The sequence below is a fragment of the Bos grunniens genome, chromosome 8 (assembly GCF_055505025.1).
Source record: "Bos grunniens cultivar Pamir isolate PY7600 chromosome 8, Bosgru_T2T1.0, whole genome shotgun sequence".
In the NCBI taxonomy this organism is placed as follows: domain Eukaryota; kingdom Metazoa; phylum Chordata; class Mammalia; order Artiodactyla; family Bovidae; genus Bos; species Bos grunniens.
Genome location: NC_141172.1, coordinates 58,386,815 through 58,408,671, shown reverse-complemented (window position 1 = coordinate 58,408,671; position 21,857 = coordinate 58,386,815). Strand labels below are relative to the sequence as shown.

Genomic DNA, 21,857 nt, shown 5'->3' with positions numbered 1-21,857 from the left:
TGAGAGTATGGAGTTCTAACCACTGGTGTGGGTGCTAAGTCACCTCAGTCGTGTCTGACTCTTTGTGACTCCATGGACTGTAGACCACCAGGCTCCTCTGTCCATGGGATTCTCCAGGCAAGAACACTGGAGTGGGTTGCCATTTCCTTCTCCAGGGGATTTTCCTGACTCAGGGATCGAACCTGAGTCTCTTACCTCTCCTACATTGGCAGGTGAGTTCTTTACCACTAACACTATCTGGGAAGCCTCCTCAACCACTGGACCACTGGGAAATTCCTGCAGGGATTTTTAAAGGAAGAATTTTACTAGGAAAGTAAGAGAGATGCCAGTACCCAACTAAGAAGATAGTAAAACCTTGGTTGATCCAAAGTCTTCCCGCTCAGAACCCAGCCATTCTCCCTCTGAGAAGCTGCAGTCCATCTTCATCCCCATGCAAGTCCTTTGTCCGTCTGTTCCTTGACCCCCAACAAGATGCATGAACAGTCAGTGGTGTGGGCACACACACGGGGGTGTCCCTGGGTGTCCCTTGCCCTCACCCCCAGCCCTGCTTGTCCCAGAGCTTCTGCCTCCTGGACTCAGCTTGCTCCGTCTAGCTGATACCAGAACACAGGGGTCACATAGGCTGCCAAGCAGGATGGGGCAAGGAAGGGGCGGATGGGCCACAAGGGTGACCAGTAGGGCACCAAAGGTGGAGGAGGCCAGAGAAAGACTGTGGAGTAAGAGTCTGGGGGGTGTTTACACAGGAGATGCAATTTGGTTCCAGATCCTCTGCGTCCTCCAAAGTGCTGCCACATCTCCAGGAAGGGCTTGGAGTGAAAATTTCCCCAAGTGTGGGATTCCTGGCAGCTGTGTAGGACGACAGCAGAAAGGGAGCCAGGACCACCCTGAAACCCCCCAAACTGATGGAGAGAAAATGCCCACCAAGTAAGGGAACCCCATTCCGGGAACTCAGTGAAAGTGAAAGTTGCTCAGTCGTGTCTGACTCTTTGTGACCCCATGGACTATACAGTCCATGGAATTCTCCAGGCCAGAATACTGGAGTAGGTAGCCTTTCCCTTCTCCAGGAGAATCGTCCCAACCCAGGGATCGAACCCAGGTCTCCCTCATTGCAAGCAGATTTTTTTACCAGCTGAATCACGAGGAGGCCCAAGAATACTGAAGTGGGTAACCTATCCCTTCGCCAGCAGATCTTCCCAACCCTGGAATCGAACTGGGGTCTCCTGCAGGAACTCAGATCTGCTGGGAATCCCAGGATGAGGGAGAGCCAGGGCTTCAGACTAGGACCCCCCAATCTGATGGGAGGGTAGAGCCCCACCCTGGAGCAGTGATTAGGAGACCCTCTGTGGTCAGTTGAGCATAAAAGAGCTCCGACTGCAGGTAGAAAGCCCAGGGACTGGGCAGCCAGGAGAGGAGTGTGGGGCAAATCGGGTGACCAGGGTGGGTTGTTGGAGTCCAGCACTGTCAAGGCGGGTCTGGGATGCAAGAAGGAGGGGCGCAGGCAAGGTGCAAGGCCAGGCCTGAGTACTGGCTCTCTGACCCCCTCAGACCTGACCCCCTGCTCTGGGCCTCAGTCTCCCCTCCCCTGCCCCTCTGCCCAGGGCTCAGGGATGCCATTTGCTTCACTGAGCCCATCTATCTGAAACGGGTTCACATCTTCCTGTTTTGTGACTGGAAGTCACAGGGCAAGGCGTGAAGCTGTCAGTCACAGAGGCAACACAGAGTCTCATCGTTTGAAGGGGTCAAGGGGAGGGGGCAGAGGGAGAGCGGCAGGGTAGCCCCGGGGCGGTGGACGAGGAGGGGGACCAGTGGGAGCAGAGGTGCCCAGGACCATGGCTGAGGCCATCACCTATGCAGACCTGCGGTTTGTGAAGGCTCCCCTGAAGAAGAGCAACTCCAGCCGGCTAGGACACGGTAAGGGCAGCTGCAGTGGCTCCTTGATTCTGCAGCTCCATCCTCCTTCAAGACCCCACTCCCACCCCACAGACCCCCATCCTGATCCCACCTTTCCTCTTCTCTCCAGACCCAGAGACTGATGAAGATGGTGAACTCACCTATGAGAATGTGCCTCCAGGCACAGGAGGACCCTCAAGCTTGGCCTCCTCTGGATTACGGGATAAAGCAGGTCTGGGGAGCCTGGGGGATGCGTGTTTGTAAGGGGCTATGTTTTGAGTTGGGGGAGTCCACAGCATTCTTGGGAGGACAGTATCCTTGGAGAAAGGACGGGGGTTCTCAGGAAGAGAATGAGGACCAATCACGGGAGCCAAGGAAGAATAAAACTTCCAGCGGGGAGTGAGGGCTCTATGGAGGGATCAGGCTGCACCCCAATCAGCCCTGTTGGGGTGCAGAGCTCCAGTGGGAAATGGGAGTCCCTAGGGAGAGGGGAGAGAGAGAGGGAAGGCGGAGGAAGGGAGAGCACTCCTGGGGAGGTTTTGGCAGGCAGATGAGTGGCCCCAGAGGGAAAGATCAAGGGAGACCCTGAAGGGTTATAGAGGGTCCCCGGGGAAAGGATAAGGTAAGACCCAAGACGGGCACGGGAGCCCCAGGGGAGATGAGGAGCTCCGGAGAGCGCGAAGGGTGGCCCCGAGCGGCGGCCGAAGGTACCTTAGGACAGACTGGAGTCTCGGCGCGGTGGAGGGGGTAGGAGTGGGAAGAAGGGGCATTTCCTGGGCTTTCCCACCTTCACAGGAGTCTCTCCCTTCCGCAGGGGCTCAGTCGGAGCAGCCAACAGCTGCCTGGAGCCCCGTGACGTCACCAGCTGCCGGGCGGATTCTCTGGTGTGAGTACCCGGCGCTCCCAGCCCCGCCCGCGCCTCCCGCTGCCCAGCTAGTGTTCCACGTCCTTCGCGGGATGCTTTTTCCCGCGAATCTCCACCCTACCCCCAACCCCTCGGTCTGTCAATTTTCGTGGGGCTCACTGCACCCCCGCCCCCCCACCCCAACCCGCTGTCTCCCTAAGGCCATGCAGCCTGCATGCGGTACCTGGTTCTGGGCCTGCTCCTCACCTGCCTGCTGTGCGGGGTGGCTGCCACCTGCCTGGGAGTGCGCTGTGAGTATGGCTGCCCCTGGTTTTCCACTTACCCGGAACAACGTTCTCCCCGACTCTCCCCAACAGCTGCCCTTCCTCAGCAGGGCGGGAGTCACTACCATCACAGCCTCAGCCTTGGGCTGATTTCTAGCCAGGTCTGTTTTCAGAGCGCAGTGACTTCCTAGATTGTCCTGACCTAACCCAGTGCCCCCTGAAGCTTTAGGCGGTCAGAGCTTATATTCCGTTCCAGCCTGTTAGGGCAAACTTGCAAGAAGCAGAAAAGGGACTGATGCTGAAGACTCGGGTTACCAGGGCATGGCTGATGATGTCCTGAATCTCTCTTTATGGCCAAACAGATCTGCAGGTGTCTCGGCAGCTCCAGCAAATGAACAGGGTTCTGGAAGCCACCAACAGCAGTCTGAGGCAGCAGCTGAGCCAGAAGATAACCCAGCTGGGGCAGAGGGAAGAGGATTTGCAGGGATCCAGGAGGAAGCTGGCCCAGAGTCAGGAAACACTACAGGTGGAACAGAAGGCTGGCCAGGCTACCAGACAACAGTTGCAGGCCTGCCAGTCTGACGGAGAGAAGACGAAAGAGGCCTTGAGAAATAAGGAGACAGAGAGGATGAACTTGGAGCAGAGGCTGAACAGTATGCAGGAAAGGCTACAACCCTTCTTCAAGTGCTCCACCCCAGGTATCTGCTCTGGGAAAGGAGAGATGGGAGGGCCTGCCATGACGGGTGGATTGAAGAGAGGGGTCTATCTATTGGGGTGCCATTGAGTTGTTCAGGAAAGGGGTGGTGAGCCAGAGTGCTGGCTGACATGGACATGAGTTGTGCATCCTTGGCCAGCAGGGGGAAGGATCTAGCCACCTACTGGATTTAGGGTTTGATCCCTGGGTTGGGAAGGTCCCCTGGAGAAGGGAAAGGCCACCCACTCCAGTATTCTGGCCTGGAGAATTCCATGGACTGTATAGTCCATGGGGTGGCAAAGAGTCGGACACGACTGACTTTCACTTTCATCCAGCTCTAAGGTGGGATCCTCTTGGGGAGAAGAGGGTGGCAGCCAGCAGTGCAAATGATACAGAGCAGCAAGCTCAGGGCTCATCTGGCTCATCTCAGGGCTCAGGGCATATCAGTATCAAGGATCTGGAAACTCCCTGAATTTGGATGTGAAATTGATTGTTCACATGTTTTTCTGTAGAGAGGACCTATGTTGCTAAGTCACTTCAGTTGTGTCCGACTCTGTGCGACCCCATAGACAGCAGCCCACCAGGCTCCCCTCCCCTGATTCTCCAGGCAAGAACACTGGAGTGGGTTGCCATTTCCTTCTCCAGTGCATAAAAGTGAAAAGTGAAAGTGAAGTCGCTCAGTCATGTCCGACTCTTAGCGACCCCATGGACTGCAGCCCACCACGCTCCTCCGTCCATGGGATTTTCCAGGCAAGAGTACTGGAGTGGGTTGCCATTGCCTTCTCTGAGAGAGGAACTATAGCTTTACTTAATTCTTGTTACAGCTGAGCTTCCCCCAAAGATTAAGAATTACTGATGGTTGTGGTATAGTCTGGAGTTGGGGCAAGGCAGCTGAGGCTCTATCAGAGAGCCTGGAGGGCAGTGAACTAGGGTGGAATTGCTCATCCCTTTTGAAAGGAGGAGTGCAGCAGTATGTGGGGATGAAGGAGGGGGACACACAGAAGGTCTGCCAAAGTAGGCTGAGGTTGAGGGAGGGTCCCCTGCCCGAGCGGACAGGACTGCATGTGGACTGGTTGTCTAGAGGTTAGGCTCTGTCTAGTGCAGGGATATCTGGATACTCCCCCAAAGCTTTAAACAAAGAGATTATGTACAGACACCTGCAGCCCTGGTTTCTTTAACCTTCTCACTCTCTACAAGCCTCACTTTTCATGCCAGTACTGCCCACCCCCACTGCTATCCCCCATCCCCACAGCTGAACCTAGACCTCAGCAACCCAAACCACACTTCCACTGAAAGGACGGCTCAGATCTTCACTCTGACCACAACGGGTCCCCACACTTCTTCAGTCTCACAGAGGCCTTCAACCTGCTGGCTCCCCTGTTTCCTCCCTTCTCATCAGCCATCACCTGTCTTCACTTCTTTCTCCCCCCATCTTGATTTGAGGGCCTGTCCCCTTACTTCAGCCACCCCACTCACTCCTTGGTTCCAGTGTCCTTCTGGTATATCTGACTGGCAATATCTCAACTCTGGATGAACACACATGCCTACACCCAGGGGTGACAAGCTGTGCAGTCATTCTGCTTGGTGCCACAAAACTCGAGTCTCAACGTCTGGTGGGACCCCACACTACTAGCTCTCCGTACCCCACTACCCTCTCAGCAGATGGCCCTACTCTGCCAGAGAGGAATTTCTTCTGTTTTCCACCACCAGTTCTGTGTATCCATTTGCATTTTTGTCCATCCTCATCTCTTGCAAGGATAACTGCAACGGCTTGCTGAATGTTTTCTCTAAACATCCCTCCTCCAAATCCACTTTTCATGTTGCAGCCAGGGTGATCCTTTAAAAACAAAAATCTGATCATGTCATTCCAGTTAAGATCATGTCAGTTAATTAATTACATCAAAAGTTATGGAATACATACTCTGTGTCCAGCACTGTGCCCAGGCACTTGGGATACAGTCAGAGAACAAAATGCCTCAATGTAAAACCTTACATTGACTTTCTCTTGCTCATAACATAAAAATAAAAAATTCTCCATCTGGTCCCCATGGCCCCTACCTACCTTTCAGTGTGCCGCTCATCCCCTCACCCTCGTTCATTTGGCCACAGTGACTTCTATATTCCTTTAAGTTGCTGTGGGACAGTAACTCAAGGGAGTAGCTGGGTGGGGATGAGAAAATATGGACAGAAGAGAGGGAATTGGAGGGGAAGGAATGATTTTTGGGGAGGTAGGATGGATGGGACAAAGCAGAGAGAGGTGGGTTGGGATCAGGAGCACAGACTAGGGTGTCGGATATTAAAGAAAGAGGGAGGTTTATTTCTGACCAATAGTCAGGAGGAGAGAAAAGAGACATATTTTGAGATGGGGGGGAGGAAAATGGCGAGAGTTCACATGTCAAGTGTCTGACAACTTCAGCAAAGCAGGAAGCAAGGTTGTCAACTTGTGGAAGACTGGAGGGGAAGCTAGTGGCTAGGAGCTTGAGGAATGAGGGGAAGTTTTGAATATACGCTGGGGAATGCATTAGGGAGCTCAGTGAGATGAATGGGAGGCCCGTTGATCACTTGTTTATTGGGGACCCAGGTAAGGTTAACCAAAATGGGGGGTAGACTGCAATTGTTCAGGAACTGGGGATAGTACCACCAGCCCTTTTCAAATAAGCCTCCCAGATTGGAAAAAAATTGATTGGTTGATTGGTTTTTGGCTGTGCAGGGTCTACATTGCTGTGTGGGCTTTCTCTAGTTGCAGCGACCAGGGACTCCTCTTCATCGCATAAGCTTCTCATTGCAGTGTCTCTCTTGTTGCAGGGCATGGGCTCTAGGTATTCTCAGGCTTCAGTAGTTGCAGCACGTGGGCTCAGTAGTTGTGGGCTCAGGGCTTGTGGGCTCTAGGGCATGGACTTAGTTGCTCTGTGGCATGCAGAATCTTCCCAGACCAGGGATTGAACCCATGTCCCCTGCACTGGCAGGCAGATTCTTATCCACTGTGCCACCAGGGAAATCCAAACCTCCCCGGTTTTTAAGGAGTAAAATTGTTGAATGTCAAAGGCTTTCACTAAGTATGCACAGGTATGGCATTTCCAGGGTAGTCGAAGAAAAAAAGATTACAGAGTTTAAGGACCAGATCAGTTCCACTCCAGGGAATATTGTTAGCAACCAGATTGCTGAGTGTTGAGATCCCCCTCCTGGGTCTGGACAGTGCAGTGCTGTCACTCTCTTTCTGCTTTTTAGGTTCCTGCTGTCCCTTGGGATGGATACAGAATGAGAGGAGTTGCTTTTACATCTCAGTTACTAAGAGAAATTGGATGGAAAGCCAAAGCCACTGTAAATCTCTGTCTTCTGATTTGGCCAAAATCAGCGACAGTTCTTATCCATATGCAGTAAGCAAACCCGTATTCAAAGACTGTAGTGGGTTCTGTTGGGTAAAGGGACATATGTCACTGAGTCAGGGATGGCACTGTGCAGCCTCTCAGCACAGAGCTCCAGGTGGCCCTACCTACTGATTAGGGCTGGCATGAGAGTTGAAACTTACAAGGCATCCTTACTTTAACCTGTTTCTCATCTCAGCTTTCTGGTCAGTTCTGGGCTGCTCAACAGGTTCTTTGACTCTCATGGTCTCCCAGGCAGACAGGTTCCATACCTGGTGCACTGGATCATAGGGAATGGCTCCTGTGACAAGAACCGTCCACAGAATGACTCTTCACAGGCTGGCAGAAATTCTTACCCAGCATGTGCGTGTGGGTATGCATGCATGCATGTGTAATGAGGGGTCAGCTTGTATCTGCAGGGTGGCACTTGAAGGGTGTGGGGATGGTCACTGATGAGGCGATATCATGCACCAAGGTTGGGTACAGTCCTCTTGCTGAAGCTCATAGTCTCTCTAGTATTTCCTTCCCCTCCTCTTGACACCCCCTCTCTCCCCCTATTCCAATATTTCCCAGCACTCCTCACACACCTCTGATATCTTAATTTCCCTTCAGATTTCTCAGATTTCTATCAGAAACTTACGGAAGGTGGTGCCACAAGGTGAATACTGGGTTGCCCACAGAAATCCGTTCTGGCAGCCTGATCATACAAAACAGAGTTGGTAAGTTAGGACTTTGGGGCAACAAAAATCCTCTATAATACCTTCGTAAAGACATGGTAATGAACTCTCCCTCCAGGTCATCCTTTCAAAACTTTGGATGTTATAATCGCCCATGTGTCCATTTCTTCTATTTGATTAATAACTCTCAGGGCAGGCATGCTCTGTATTCTGTCCCCAGTACCCAGCAGTCCCTGGCACATGTGTTACTTAAAAAAAAAAAAAAAAGACTAATTTGGGAGCTATGTCATTTTTCTCTCAGGGGTATAAGTTGAGGATTTAGCTAGGGGTTACAGCTGATGAAGAACCTCGGGTCTAACTTTACAGCCGACAAGGCTACCCAAACTGAAGTTGTACTTTTTCAGTCAAGGCCACTTGGGGCACCAGAGTTGCCCCAGAGAAGTGAGAAAGGAAGTAATTGGGGTAACTTTGAGGACCAACCCCATGGATCTTGAAGCACGGTAGTTACCTAACTGAAGTTTCTGTCTTTGAAAACTTGGGCATTTTCTCCCTCCCTTGGTCCTAGCGCCTCTTTGGGTTGGAGTCCAGACACCTGTCCCTGAACCCTCCCACACACAGCAGGCAGGGTGAGTTAGGAGTTGGGTTAGGTTTGTGCAGGGCAAGAGAAGGGAGGATGGGATACGAGGGGCCAGAGCTTAACCCTGTGCTACTTCACTACCCTTTAGGTATCCCAGTCCAAAATGTCCCACGCTAGAAATCAAGTGGGCGAATCTGGACTCAAAGACAGATTCATCCTGTCACCTTCCTCTTCTCTCCATCTGTGAGATGTCAGCTTTCAGGTCTCCAGACAGGGACCACTCTTTGCACTGAGCTGGGTAAGTGTGGGGGATGGGACTGAGGCATGGAGCCTGGGGGCAGAGGGTCTCACACAGAGGGCAGGGGGAAAACTTGTTGCTGGAGGCAGCAGCCATGTCACAGCCTCCAGGGGCTTGGTCTGCTTATGGAAGGGAGTGTTGGGCAGGGAAGGCCTGGAACTGAAGGGAGGCTGGCGATGCGGCAGTCCAGGTTGCTGGGGAGGAGGTGGGGTGAGCTGGAGGAGGATTCTCAGTGGCAGTCAAGCGTGGAGCTCACTGATGCTTTAATCCTCCAGGTCTCACTGATGCTTTAATCCTCCAGGTACTCAACAACAGGAGCCTGTGCCCTTCAGCCCTAACCTGTAGCCTGCGGGTCCTAAGATCTGCCTTCCTCCAGTGTGTCTTCACTCTGCTCAGACAGGGCCCCGCCAAGGGCTGACCCAGGCCCAGCATCTCTAGGCAAGCCTGCTGGAGATCCTGTCCCAGAAACTGGACTGTTCCCAGGGAACGGGGAAGAAGCTTCTAGAAGAGATTTCGCCCTCCCGCCCCAAAACCTCTTATAGTAGAATGGGTGGGGAGGGCGCACGGGCTGAGTGGATGGGGCAGCCCGGAGCCAGCCAGGCAGTTTTATTGAAATATTTTTAAATAATTTGCACGTGTTAGTCTCGTGTGTCAGCAATGCATTGTCTGGTTCAGTGATCCCCACGGGAGAGCAAGCCCAGGGGTTGGAAAGGAAATGTTCTGTTCCTCGCGTCCATGTTGAGCCTCCCCTGTACAGGGGCAAGAGCTGCTCAGCCTGTGCAGGGCTGGCGCGGTCCAGCGTGTGCTCTCCGTCCTCACGGGGCATCCTGAAGGCCAAGGTGGAGGCCAGAGACCACAGGCCCCACTGCTAAGAGCGTGCCCCAGGCAGCTGCAGGCTGGGAGTGGGTGGCTTGGTGTGGTGCCCTCGGTGGCAGAGGAGACTGCCCGCCTCACAGTTCAGGTTGCGGTAGCGGGCCACAGCTGGTGCGGGGCGGGGGCACATGGACAGGAAGCCAAAGCTGAAGGGGCCAAGGCAGCAGCCTGGGCAGGGCAGTCCCTCCTCAGGCTCCCGGGGAGCTGAAGGGGGCGGCGAGGGTTCTGTCCGCTCCAGGGCTGCTGCACGGGGCAGACTATGCTGGGCCCGGTTCCAGGGCTCCCCTGCCCAGCCTTGCGGGGAGTTCACCACCACAGCTGGGGGGTTGTTGTTAAGGGGAGGTCCTGATCTAGGGGACCAGGGCTGAGAGGCTGAAGAACAGGTGCTGATGAAGTTGTCTGTGGCCACGGCCATGGCCAGGGGCAGCTGCGGGGCTGGTCTTGGGGGTTCTGGCTCAGGGCTGCTGCCCTCACACTCCATCTGCTCTTCGGCTGAGGGGCCCACAGCAGGAGGGCCAGGACCTGGCAGTGCTGTCTCCATACGTCGGGGAAGCTCAGGGGATGACGGTAGCGAGCGGCAGCGGCGGACAGGTGTCCCAGGCTGGACCAAGGTCTCCGGAGTGGTCACCAGGGGCAGCTGGGTGGAGGGCAGTAGCGATGGAGGTACAAGGGGTAGAGGGGCGACTGGCTTGCTGGGTGTGTCCAGGAGCTTGATCTTGCCACCTCTGAGGTCTTCCCGTAGTGAAAAGGGGTTGACTCGAGTCAGATTGTCCCCCCAGTTGGGGGGTGATTCTGGCGATGGGGGTAGGAAGAGGTCTGACCGGCTTCGGGAGAGCCGGGGGTCTGGCCTGGGGAGTGTGGCAGAGGGACCCCCTCTTGGAACAGATCCTGTAGACAGAGAAGTCTGTGGTCACTGTTCTCAGCACTCATCAGAGTTCCCTGAGGGCCTCATAAACTGACTGGGAGGCTGGTGGGACCAGAGCTGAGAAAAGGGTGCTCTGGAAAGAGGGGGATGTCCCCGCCAGCCTCCTGTACCTCTTCTTCCCTTGTTCCCCTCCCTCAGGCTCTAGAATTAGAAAACTATCTGCTTAGAGATGTCCTCTCACCGCACTCCCACCCCCAGCCTTCTCAACTAATAAAACACTCAGTCTCCTCAGATGATTCCGAGTTCTAAGGAAGAGAGGAGCAAAAGGACCTCAGCTGTGCTCACTTACCCTGACCACGTGTCAGGGGGACCCGCGGGAGGGAGGCTGGCTCAGGCAGCTGCTCCAGGATCCACTCCAGGTGCTGGGTGATTTCAGTGAAGGGAGCACGAGTTTGAGGTTCCATCTGATAGGGAGAGACGAGCAGCTTCACTCAGAGCTCCAAAAGCGTGTCCCTGAGTGTTCCTCCCATCGCCTGGGCTGGCCGGGGGTGCAGGGCAGCGGGGAGAGTGGGGCTCTTACACTGCAGCAGTGGATGGCCAGGAGCAGGAAAGGCAGCGGGCAGTCACCCCCTACCAGGGCCCTGAAAGCAGGCACATCCAGCCCAAAGTCCTGTGGGGACAGAGATGAGACACCTGCGAGTCAGCCTTCCTCCAGTTTTCCTGCTGCCCCTAGTTAGGGCCTCGACCTTCTGGGAACCCTCCGTGGTTATGAACTGCCCAGTCTGGAGTGCATCCTTTTAAACCTGGGCATATCACTCACCTCGGTCCGGGGTAGGTAGTCAGGGTCTGCAGGTACTCGTGCGATGAGCTCACAGAGGACAATCCCAAAGGCAAAGACATCAGCCTGGGGTAGGAAAGAATGTCAGTGGGATGCACTGACAGTTCCATGTCAGAATATGTCAGAATTCGCGGGAGTCTTGACAGTTGCCGTGTGTTGGAGGGGGTAAGAGGGGTAAGGTCTTGGGTCTTCTGAGTATCTCACAGAGCTGCTGAGGAACTTGGGATGGGGCCTTACAAGAGAATCTCCAGGGTGTCTGGAAGGCCTTGGGGACCTCAAGGGTTGACGTCTTACCTTCTCATCATACAGCTCGCCTCGCAACACCTCTGGAGCCATCCAGTACGGGGAGCCCACCACAGCCAACGGCTCCTTCCTTGCCCCTTCCCTGCAGGGGCAGAGTGGTCAGGAATATCCCATCCAAACACCATTCCCAAACAAAAGGGGGTGAGGTCAGCCCACTCCCCACCCCAAAGGAAATGTGCCTATGGGCTTTGCTTAGATAAGGGCCTTCTGGGAGGTTTAGGGGGATGGGGCATTCACCTCACCTATACACAGGAATCTTTTCAGCCAGCCCGAAGTCACCCACAACAGCTGTGAAGCCTCGGTCTTCCCGTCGGATCAGACAGTTCTGACATATACATATAGCATCCCCGCATACCCATCACCTTCTGTTCTCTGATCTCCCACTATGCACCTCAAAGACCTGTCATTCCAGAATAACCCCATCTTCCTCTGATCTCCCAGTTCTCCAATGTACCCCAATCTTGCAGCATCACCCATCTCTTGGTTTAAACAGAATGGTTCTCAGTCCCTCAGAGCACTCCCCCTCATCCCAGACCCCCATACTCCAATGTCTTGCTACCCCAACATCCTAATGTTGCCTGTTATCCACTTTCCAGTATCCATGGGCTGTTACAATCTAATGACTCTCAAATCCCCTTTCATGCCTCCACCCACCTGGCCCACCTACCTTGGATGTGAGGTCTCGGTGGAACACCCCTTTGGCATGCAGGTACCGCAGGCCACGGGCGATGTCCAAAGCCAGGCGGAGCCTGACAGGCCAGGATAGGGGCTCGGGGGAGCTGAGCAGCTGTTCCAGGGTCCCCCCGTTCATATACTGGGACATGGGAGGAGAAGGGGAACGAATATCAAAGTTTCAGTCTGTTCTCTAGGTCTCCCACTTTTAAGCCTGGGGACACTCAGGAGTATCACAAAGTCAGTAGGGTGAGTCTGTGCTCTAGGGTCCCTCATTCATATCCTAAGGCAGTCCGGACCCATACATGAACATCTATTTAAATTTAAATTATTGCTACCGCTAAGTCACTTCAGTCATGTCCGACTCTGTGCGACCCTATAGACGGCAGCCCACCAGGCTCCCCCGTCCCTGGGATTCTCCAGGCAAGAACACTGGAGTGGGTTGCCATTTCCTTCTCCAATGCATGAAAGTGAAAAGTGAAAGTGAAGTCGCTCAGTCATATCCGACTCTTAGCGACCCCATGGACTGCAGCCTACCAGGCTCCTCCATCCATAGGATTTTCCAGGCAAGAGTACTGGAGTGTGGTGCCATTGCATTCAGTTCCTGTCACACTAATCACATTTCCAGTGCTCCTCAGGAACTTGTGGCTAGTGGCTATGATTTTGGACCGCACAGATACAGAACATTTTTATCACTGCAGAAAGATCTGTTGTTGGACAGCACCCTTCTAAAGAGTAGCAAGGATGGGACCAGCTGACGCCTTTTATTTGTGGTTTGCCTAAACGGATGTTCTGGGAAGCTTCCCCTGGGTCCTTCCGCCTCCCACTACTCCTCTGCAGATGCACGGGGCTGCTGACACCCTCTCCCCTTGGTGGTGAGGGGGTCCCCCCCCCCCGCTTCTTGGCCCATCCTCACCTCTGTAAGAGCGTGCAGCTGCCCTTGGTGCACGCAGACCCCCATGAACCTGGAGGAGGTTGGGAAAGATAGGGTAGGCTGTAAGAGCCTCGGCCTCTCCACAGTTCCCACTTTTCCCGCGGGATCTTTCCCCTCCCCCCAGCAAGCTTCACAGCAAGCGGCTGGGGCCCGCTCACCTTAGGATGTTGGGGTGCCGAAGCCGGTTCATCAGCTGCACCTCCCGTAGCGTGTTTCCCCGGTTACTGGGGAGCCTGTTCATTTTCAGCACCATGACTTGCCCTGACTGTCGGTGCCGAACCTGCGGGCGGTAACGGATGGCTAGTCCCGCGCAGGTCGGGAACACTGCCAGGGTCCAGGCCCCTAGTTCCAGCCTCGCGTCTGAGGCTCGGTCCCGCCCCTCTGCCCTCTCTGTTGGTCCTACCTTGTAGACCTCAGAGAAGAAGCCGGCCCCGATCTTCTCGGCGCAGTGGAAATCGTCCACGCGTGCCAGGCTGGACACGGCGCTGCGGAGAGCCCGGTAGGAGGAGGGGCGGCCCCGGCCCGGGCCTCCTCCCGCTCCCCCCGGCCCCGGGGGCCCCTCCCCCGGCGCCTCTCCAGGCCCGGGCCCAGGGCCCCGTAGTGGGGGCCGTTCCCCGGCCATGGCCGGGCCCCCAGGCCGGGGCCTGCCTCACATGGCAGGATCCCCGGGCCCCGGGCAGGCCGCGCTCGCCATGGGAGCGGGCCCAGACGGATCAGGGGCGCCCGGGTTCCCGCTCCCGCTCCCGCCCTAGAGAATAGAAGATTCGCCGAAGATCCTGGGCCCGCCCCCGCCTCGCCGGCTAGCTGGGCCCTGGTGGACGCCGCTCCGCTCCGCTCTGCGCAGGGCCTGGGCCTGGGCCTGGGCCGGGCGGTGGAGGTGGCGCTCCCGGGCGCCGGCGGGCAGGCGGGCAGGCTCCCCGCAGGCGGAGGCGGGCGGGCGGGCGGGCGGGCGGCGGCCGCTCCGCTTCGCCGCTGAGGCTCAGGCTCCGCGGCCTGCCGGGGGCGGGGCTGAGCCGGGCCTCTGATTAACTCCTTCGTGCCTGGCCTCCGGGCAGCGGCCACGCCCCCTCAGGTGCGCACCCCGCAACCGGAAGCCACTATGCCCTAGGCGAGTGGGTCTGGGGCGTCGGGGTCAAATGAGGTCAGGCCTGAGCTGAATAACCGAAGGGAATTAAGGGCTGATTGTGCGTACGCGCAGTTCAAATGTCTTTTAACTGCCCTGGGAGTCCTTTCTCCTCTCCCTCCCTCAGGTCACTGGCGGTTGACAACTCGGCTCAGGGAGCCGCAAGATTCCTGGGCTCAAAGGACACGCAGGGCTGAAAAATGGATCCTTCTGGCCTAGCCACAATCGGAGGCAGCCCAGCAACCTACCTACCTTCCCAGCCTCCGCCCTGGCCCAGCCTGCCCATTTCCCAGGTCTCGACCTTTACACCTTAAATCTCCGGACTCCCTGACACTTTCTACCTTCTCGGGGGGTGGTGATGCCCCGAGACTGCAGCGAGCCCTCGGCCAGCCCATTCCAAGTGTGGCCCCGACTCCTCCTCATCCATCCCGCCTCCCTCGAATAAAGTTCAGATTCCAGAGCCTGGTCAAGTGACCACCCAGCCTGCACCTTCCTTTTACTGTTTCGTCCGAATGCCCCTCTCTCTCAAAAGAGAAGACTCCACCTGTAGGGACGCCCGTCTAAGCTCAAGATCCCACCCCTTAGCAAAACCCCGCCCCTCAAGGAACTCTTCGGAGACTTCTCTCTCAGTGACACCTCTCAGTATGACACTGCCAACCAACATCAGTGTGTACCAGAACCCCTTAGTGTGACAACCCTCCTTTGTGTGTTCCTTCTGCCCAGAGAGACCCCACCTCTCAGAGTGACTCCACCAGCCATTGTGACCCCGCCTCTCAACGTGACTCCTCCCCTCAGTGTGGCCCTTATCAGTGTGACCCCCTCTAGACAGGTACCGCCCCCATTACGTAGGAATCCGGTCCGCCGGCTCAGGCGGGAGGAAGTTCTGCCACCGGCCTCTAGAGCGGCGCGAGGTCCCGAGTGCGCACGCACCGTTCCAGGACCCGGTGCGCTCGCCGTACCCAACGCTTTCTCCTCTCCGCTGGCTCCTCCCTCCTGTCGTCGGCGGTATAGCCAATCATCGCCTGGAATGGGTGACGTCACACGATCCCGGTGACAGGTCTGGGAAGAGCGGTGGTGGGCATCGGTGAGCCGCTTGCCACCTAGCGGCGGAGTGGAGTCCGGCAGGAGCGGAGGCCGCGGGCCTGGGACGAAACAGTCTGCGACAGAGCTTGAGGGAGCAAGTCTGAATTCTTTTCAGAAACTCTAAAGTACTATTTTTATTTCTGTGGTAAGCTAAAAAGAAAATTAATTGCACAGTCCGCATCCGTGTGGGTGACTACCTTCTAACAGAGTCTTATCCCATATTTATGGAGTGAGAGCCTCGTACTACTTAATTGTTAAGAGCCAATGAGAAAAGAATAAAGCAGTCTTAAATTACAAACGGTGCAGGAGGATCGGGAGAAAGTCAGATGCTGTCTTGGTACAAGGGAAGTTTTCGCACAGGGTAGGAGAAAGAGCCAGAGTGATTCACAGCCCTTCCACTGCCAGTATAGACAGGCCATATGCATCATATTCATTCCTCCAGAGGCAATTTTGTCTCAGCAAAACAAGCTCATTTGTCACATTAAATGTTAACATCTACAATATTTCATTTGTAAGTTTGCTTTCTGTAGTTGAAATCTGTGAAAAGTGAAAGTGTGTCACTCAGTCGTGTCCCACTCTTTGTAATCCCATGACTATAGCCCTCCCGACAGGCTCCTCTGTCCATGGAATTCTCCAGGCAAGAATACTGGAGCGGGTTGCCATTCCCTCCTTCAGGGGATTTTCCCAACCCAGGGATGGAACCCCGGTCTCAGCATTACAAGCAACTTTTTACCGTCTGAACCAGCAGGGAAGCCCAATAAACACTAGGAATTTATGCTTCCTTTTGTGTAAGCAATATAGTATTTTAATCTACTCATGTCTGACCCTTTACCGAAGTCTGAGAATATCCGTAGTTGGTAATAGTAATTCCAAGCAGAGGAGCCAGGTTGCCCGTTTAGACAGATTATTGTAGTGGTTGTATGGAGGCAGGAAGACTGATTAACAAGGAGGCACTGATGATGCTTCATTGAGGAGAGGATGAGGGACTGAACTAGGATAGGGATAATAGAAAAGGGGAGGAAGAAACATTCAACTAGAATGGGAAAACTTGCTGACAGACTAGTATCCAAAGCCAGTCAGTCCTGGGGAGGGAAAGAGCATCATCCAGGATAATTTTAAAATTTCTTGCTTAAATGACTGAGTATCACCTGAGATCAAGAATACAGGAGGAGGACAGGTTGGGGGCGGTAGGTAATTGTCATAAACAAAGGGGTCATGTGATGGAAAAGAAAACTATGAATGTGGATGCCATTATCCCAGTAGGGAGGGAGAAGTAGGCTGATAATGGACTTCTAGGGAACACCAGTAGTAATAAAGTGTAGGTGGATGAAGAGAAGTCTGTGAAGGAAACAGAAAAAACATGCTGAAATATAGGAAGAGATTTTTTTTGAGAGTGCATAAAATTCTTTTTTTAGAATAAAGTATAAGTGTTTATAATGTAATTTCAAATTCAAGTGAAACTGAAAGTTGCTGGTGTCCGACTCTTTTCGACCACATGGACTTTAGCCTGCTAGGATCCTCTGTCCATAGAATTCTTCAGGCCAGAATACTGGAGTGGGTAGCTGTTCCTTCTCCAGGGGATCTTCCCAACCTAGGGATCAAACCCAAATCTCCCATGCTGCAGGCGAATTCTTTACCGTCTGAGCCACCTTCAATTTCAAACTTCTGTATAAAAGGGTCAGGACCTTTACCTATTTTAAGAAGTACACATAGGGTATACACATACACATTTTGCCTTTTTTATTTAATTAAAGTCATAATAAGGCTGTTTAGAATAGTGCTGACATATATTTACATTATAATATGAAACTCCAGTCTGTGACTGAACTAGCACTATATCTGTGTATTTGTCTAAATGGATACTTTTCACTGCCAATGATTTAACGAATAGTGGCAAGTGGAATCCAAGGAATGGAGAGTTTAGGAAAAGTGGAATAATGAACAGTAGTGCAGAGAGGTATGCTAAGATGAGCTTGAAATGTTCCTTGAGTTGGGCTGCTAGAAGATCCTTTTGTTGTCATTTTTCAAACTTTTTAAGGTGGAAAATTCAAATGTGAAAAAAAGAATAGAACAATGAACCCTTATTTACCTTGGGTAAGACCATTTTGTTGGCGAACCATTGTTCAAAATCACTTACCCATGCCTCAGTTATACTGTTGCCATAAATGACTGGGTAGAAGTGAAAATATCTGCTTTTTTGTACCTTCTATGCCAGTGATTCTCCAGTAATCAGTTCATGGACAATCTTGTTTTATCTGTACTACTGCTTTTCTCCCCCGCCTAGTTATTTGGTGCATATTTCTGACATTATGTCATTTCATCAATAAATATTTCAGTGTGTTACCTCTAAAAGATACGGATTCTTCTTTAAAACAAAATCACAGTACCATGTCATACTTTTTTTTAAAAAATTACTTAATACCATCAAGCATCTAGCTTTTCATATTTCCCCCATTGAATTATATTCAGTTTTAAAAATTAATTTTTTAAAAAATATTTATTTATGTGGCTGTGCCAGGTCTTAGTTGTGGCACTCAGGATCTTCGACCTTTATTGAGGTGTGCTGTATCTTTAGTTGAGCATGTGGAATCTGGTTCCTTGATTAGGGATCAAACTTGGGCCCCCTGCATTGGGACTGCAGAGTCTTAGCCCCTGGACCAGCAGGGAAGTTCCCCAAATTGTTAATTTGAATCAAAATCTACATAAGGTCCATACTTTGAGGCTGATATCTTTTAAACCTTTAACTCCATCCGTTATCTCCCCTCCTCCATTTTGTTTTGTTTTTTTCTTAAAGAAACCAGGTCATTTGTCCTTATAGAGTTTCTCAGAATCTGAATTTTGCTAAGCTTTTAGCATGTTCTTCAGTCCCCTGTATTTGCAGTAAAGTTGTAGAGACAATTAGATTTATATTTTATTATTTTGGCAAAACTAATTTGTAGGTGGTTTTAACACTTTTATCATGAGGTATATACAGTGTTAGACTTCCCTAGTGGCTCAGATGGTAAAGAATTGCCTGCAATGTCGGAGACCTGGGTTTGATCTCTGGATTGGGAAGATCCCTTGGAGGAGGGCATGGCAACCCACTCTAGTATTCTTGCCTGGAGAATCCCAAGGACAGAGGAGCCTGGTGGGCTACAGTCCATGGGGTCACCAAGAGACGGACTTGACTGAGTGACTAAGCAGACACACATATACAGTGGCAGTCTTTGTGATGTTAATAACCAATCACGCTTATTATCTGGACCAGGGTTTCTCAAACGTGGCACTATTGATATTTTTAAAAATTAGTTTATTTTGTAATTGGAGGAAAATTGCTGTTATCGACATTTTGGACTGGAGAGATTCTTTATAGTAGGAGGCTGTCCTGGTGCATTGTAGGGATGTAGCAGCATCCCTGGCCTCGACCCACTGAATGTCAGTAGCAGTTCCTCCAGTTGTGATGACTAAAATGTCATTTAGACATTGTCCCCCTGAGGGCAAAATTGTTCCTGATTGAGAACTTTTCCTCATTAAACTACTTGTTACTCAGAGACATATTCATATGGGAAAGGCCAAAAAAAAAAAAAATGCTTGTTTCCCTTTTATTTTACCAGCTTTTAAAGTAGTGAGTCGGTTCTCTAGCATCCTCCAACAGTGACCAATGAGGTGTTTTTTTTTAGTATCATCATAAACTCATAATTTAATACATATATGATGTGTCTTAATCACTGGCAATTAAAAAAAGTTTTTGATTTTTAAACTGTCCTATTTTGGCCACTGGACACATTCAAGTTGGCTTCTGAGTCCTTTTCACATGACTCTTAAGGTTTCTTGCTCTTTGATATAATAAAATGTTCTAGGCTCATTTTGTGAATTGCTAGACTGGAGCTGCTATCAGTTATTTTTTCCAATGATTAATGATTCCTTTTCATTGGAAATGGTATTTAGAAACCTCAATATGGGTAATTTTTGTGTGACCTTAGGAAGAGCAGTTAAATGGATATATGCATATCCTATTCCTTTTAAAACAGTCCCCTCCACTCTCTCTTTATTCTGAAAAAATTCCAAACATGCAGAAAAGTTGAAGGAATACAGAATGAACATCTGTATGTGCATGCTAAGTTGCTTCAGTCGTGTCTGACTCTTTTCAACCCCATGGACTGTAGCCTGCCAGGTTCCTCTGTCCATGGGGATTCTTCAGTCAAGAATACTGGAGTGGGTTGCCATGCCCTCCTCCAGGGGATCTTCCCTACCCAGGGATTAAACCTGCGTCTCCTGCAACTTCTGCATTGCAAGTGGATTCTTTACCGCTGAGCCACCAAGGAAGTCCGAACAACTATATACCCTCAGTTCAATTCAACAATTGTTATTTTGTTATGTTTGTTCTGTTTCTCTCTGATATAATATTGTATGGTGTGGTATTTGATATAGTATGATTATATTGTACTATTTAGTATAATTTTTTATTGTACCATTTGAAAATACATTGCAGGCATTATGACATTTCATTAGTATTATCTTCCAAGGTAATTTTCTGTGTAACCATAATACCATTATCACATCTTGAATTACTTTCTTCATTTAGTTTCTTTCTTTTCTTTTTTTTTTTTTTTGTGGGGGTAGGGGGGGCGCTTGCATGATCTTAGCCCCCCAACCAGGGATCTAACCCAAGCCCTTAGCAGTGAGAGCTCAGAATCCTAATCACTGGACCATCAGGGAATTCCCCTTCCTTTAGTTTTTTGATTCTCCTATTTTATTGGCTCCTTCTGGGGCTCTTTTGCTGATTCTTCATTATGCATTATTTAGCTACCTTATCCTACTCAATGAGGTAGTAACATTAGCTTACCATTTTATAGATGAGAATACTGGGGTCTGATGAGATGAATTTAGCCAGGGTCTGTATCTCTAGTGATTAGAATTTGAACTAGTGTTTTTGTTTTGTTTTATATTATGATGCCTTTGACTCTAAGTAAAAGAGAACTTAGAAGTGGCCTTAACAATAATGAAATCACTTCATAAGAAGGTTGGTTAATTCTGAGATTCTACATTACCATCAAGGATCTAGGCCTTTCTATTCTACCATCCACCCTGGGTGGATTAAGGCTTTGTCTGGAGGTTAGCTTACCTTTCCACAAGATTTATGATTCCTGCCAAAGTTCCAACATCACATTCACAGAATTTCTCGAGGCAGGAAAAGATATTCCTTTTTGTCCATCTCTCTTTCCCTAATTTGTTGTGCATCTTTTTTAAGAGCAAAGAAACTTTCCCTAGGACGCTCCTTCATCCCACCAGACTTGCCCTCATATTATCCAGATTGCCACAAGCCCACACCTAACCAGTCATTGGCAAGGGGAACGAGACCACTATGATGGGCTTAGACTAATCAAGACTCATTCCTATGGCTGGTTCCGAGCTTCCCTGAAGCTCCTGACTGCTTGGCAGAACAAAATTGAAGTCCTATTAGGAAGAAGGGAGATGGGGGTAGGGAATAGGTATGAAGTGTGCAACCAACAGTGTCTGTTACAGAATCCAGGTTGTTAGCCTTGACATACTTCTGCTATTCTAGGCTCTGCCTTCAGCTCCCTCCCTCACTCTAGCATAGTTCCTGTGAGCCACGCCCCCTACAATTCTAGCTCTCATGACACATACCAAGGTTGTCCTTGGCAGAACAGTGAGGAACATGAAATTTATTCTTTGGTGCCCAGTGCTCTTGTGCAAGCCAAAGAAGTCAGTGACACATGCTTGGTTAGCCCTGGCATTGGCAGTGGAGGGGGGAGGGGAGGAGGGCAGAGGCTCTGCCTCCTGGAAAGGTAGCATCCCCCAGATCTCTTTTTCTTGATCTGTACTTCTCTTAGAATCTGAATGGTTTCATAACAAATTCTAATTTGCCTCCTAGTTTTAACATTACCTTCATATCTCCTTCCCCTGAACTCTCACATTCACTGATCTCCCCTTTGTATTAGAAGTTTAGAGATAATACTAAACAATTGGAAATGAAATTAAGTTTTAGTAGCTGTGTGCCAGGTGCTGGGGTAAGTCTTTTCACACACATTATCTGACTGTATTCTTTTTTTTAAAATTAATTTATTTTAATTGGAGGCTAATTACTTTACAATATTGTAGTGGTTTTTGCCATACATTCACATGAATCAGCCATGGGTGTACATGTGTTCCCCAACCTGAACCCCCGCTCCCACCTCCCTCCCCATCCCATCCCTCAGGGTCATCCCAGTGCACCAACCCTGAGAACCCTGTCTCATGCATCGAACCTGGACTGGCGATCTGTTTCACATATGATAATATACATGTTTCAATGCTATTCTCTCAAATCATCCCACCCTCACTTTCTCCCACAGAGTCCAAAAGACTGTTCTTTACCTCTGTCTTTTGCTGTCTTTCATATAGGGTCATCGTTGCTGCTACTAAGTCGCTTCAGTCATGTCCGACTCCGTGCGACCCCAGAGACAGCAGCCCACCAGGCTCCCCCGTCCCTGGGATTCTCCAGGCAAGAACACTGGAGTGGGTTGCCATCTCCTTCTCCAATGCATGAAAGTGTAA

The 21,857-nt window shown here is 51.3% G+C and overlaps 3 protein-coding genes and 1 long non-coding RNA gene across 4 annotated transcripts in view; 2 read left to right on the top strand and 2 right to left on the bottom strand.

Annotated features, from left to right (window-relative positions):
- Positions 1-2,651, bottom strand: part of CCDC107 (coiled-coil domain containing 107) — a 39,880-nt gene extending 37,229 nt beyond the window's left edge. Inside the window, exons 1-2 of the mRNA XM_086415805.1 lie at positions 2,602-2,651; positions 2,052-2,133 (exon numbers count right to left, since the gene is read on the bottom strand). The gene's annotated coding sequence lies outside the window, so the exon portion shown is untranslated. The remainder of the gene's footprint in view (positions 1-2,051; positions 2,134-2,601) is intronic.
- Positions 1,678-9,257, top strand: CD72 (CD72 molecule). Its single transcript, XM_086415794.1, has 9 exons — positions 1,678-1,911; positions 2,021-2,122; positions 2,705-2,776; positions 2,956-3,045; positions 3,381-3,716; positions 6,941-7,089; positions 7,690-7,796; positions 8,480-8,629; positions 8,931-9,257. The coding sequence occupies exons 1-8, from the start codon at positions 1,830-1,832 to the stop codon at positions 8,622-8,624; spliced, it is 1,083 nt and encodes a 360-aa protein (XP_086271920.1). The 5' UTR covers positions 1,678-1,829; the 3' UTR covers positions 8,625-8,629; positions 8,931-9,257.
- On the bottom strand, positions 9,221-14,124 carry TESK1 (testis associated actin remodelling kinase 1). The gene is made up of 10 exons (XM_086415759.1): positions 13,518-14,124; positions 13,273-13,394; positions 13,097-13,145; positions 12,176-12,322; positions 11,751-11,833; positions 11,500-11,590; positions 11,188-11,271; positions 10,948-11,037; positions 10,717-10,831; positions 9,221-10,390 (listed from the first exon to the last, which is right to left on the bottom strand). Exons 1-10 carry the CDS (start codon positions 13,734-13,736, stop codon positions 9,498-9,500), a joined length of 1,893 nt encoding a protein of 630 aa, XP_086271885.1. The 5' UTR covers positions 13,737-14,124; the 3' UTR covers positions 9,221-9,497.
- Positions 13,396-14,711, top strand: LOC147367117 (uncharacterized). Its single transcript, XR_015169870.1, has 2 exons — positions 13,396-13,613; positions 14,365-14,711. It is a non-coding gene; the product is annotated as an uncharacterized LOC147367117 (long non-coding RNA).
- The last annotated feature ends 7,146 nt before the right edge of the window (positions 14,712-21,857 follow it).

Excerpts from the sequence above, each read along its gene's own strand:
- TESK1 (XM_086415759.1), bottom strand. The coding sequence starts at position 13,736 with ATGGCCGGGGAACGGCCCCCACTACGGGGCCCTGGGCCCGGGCCTGGA. Across the intron at positions 11,591-11,750 it reads GAAAAGATTCCTGTGTATAG|GGAAGGGGCAAGGAAGGAGC; the intron begins GTGAGGTGAATG and ends CTGCCCCTGCAG. Across the intron at positions 10,832-10,947 it reads TGGCCATCCACTGCTGCAGT|ATGGAACCTCAAACTCGTGC; the intron begins GTAAGAGCCCCA and ends TCTCCCTATCAG.
- CD72 (XM_086415794.1), top strand. The coding sequence starts at position 1,830 with ATGGCTGAGGCCATCACCTATGCAGACCTGCGGTTTGTGAAGGCTCCC. Across the intron at positions 3,046-3,380 it reads CACCTGCCTGGGAGTGCGCT|ATCTGCAGGTGTCTCGGCAG; the intron begins GTGAGTATGGCT and ends ATGGCCAAACAG. Across the intron at positions 7,797-8,479 it reads GATCATACAAAACAGAGTTG|GTATCCCAGTCCAAAATGTC; the intron begins GTAAGTTAGGAC and ends ACTACCCTTTAG.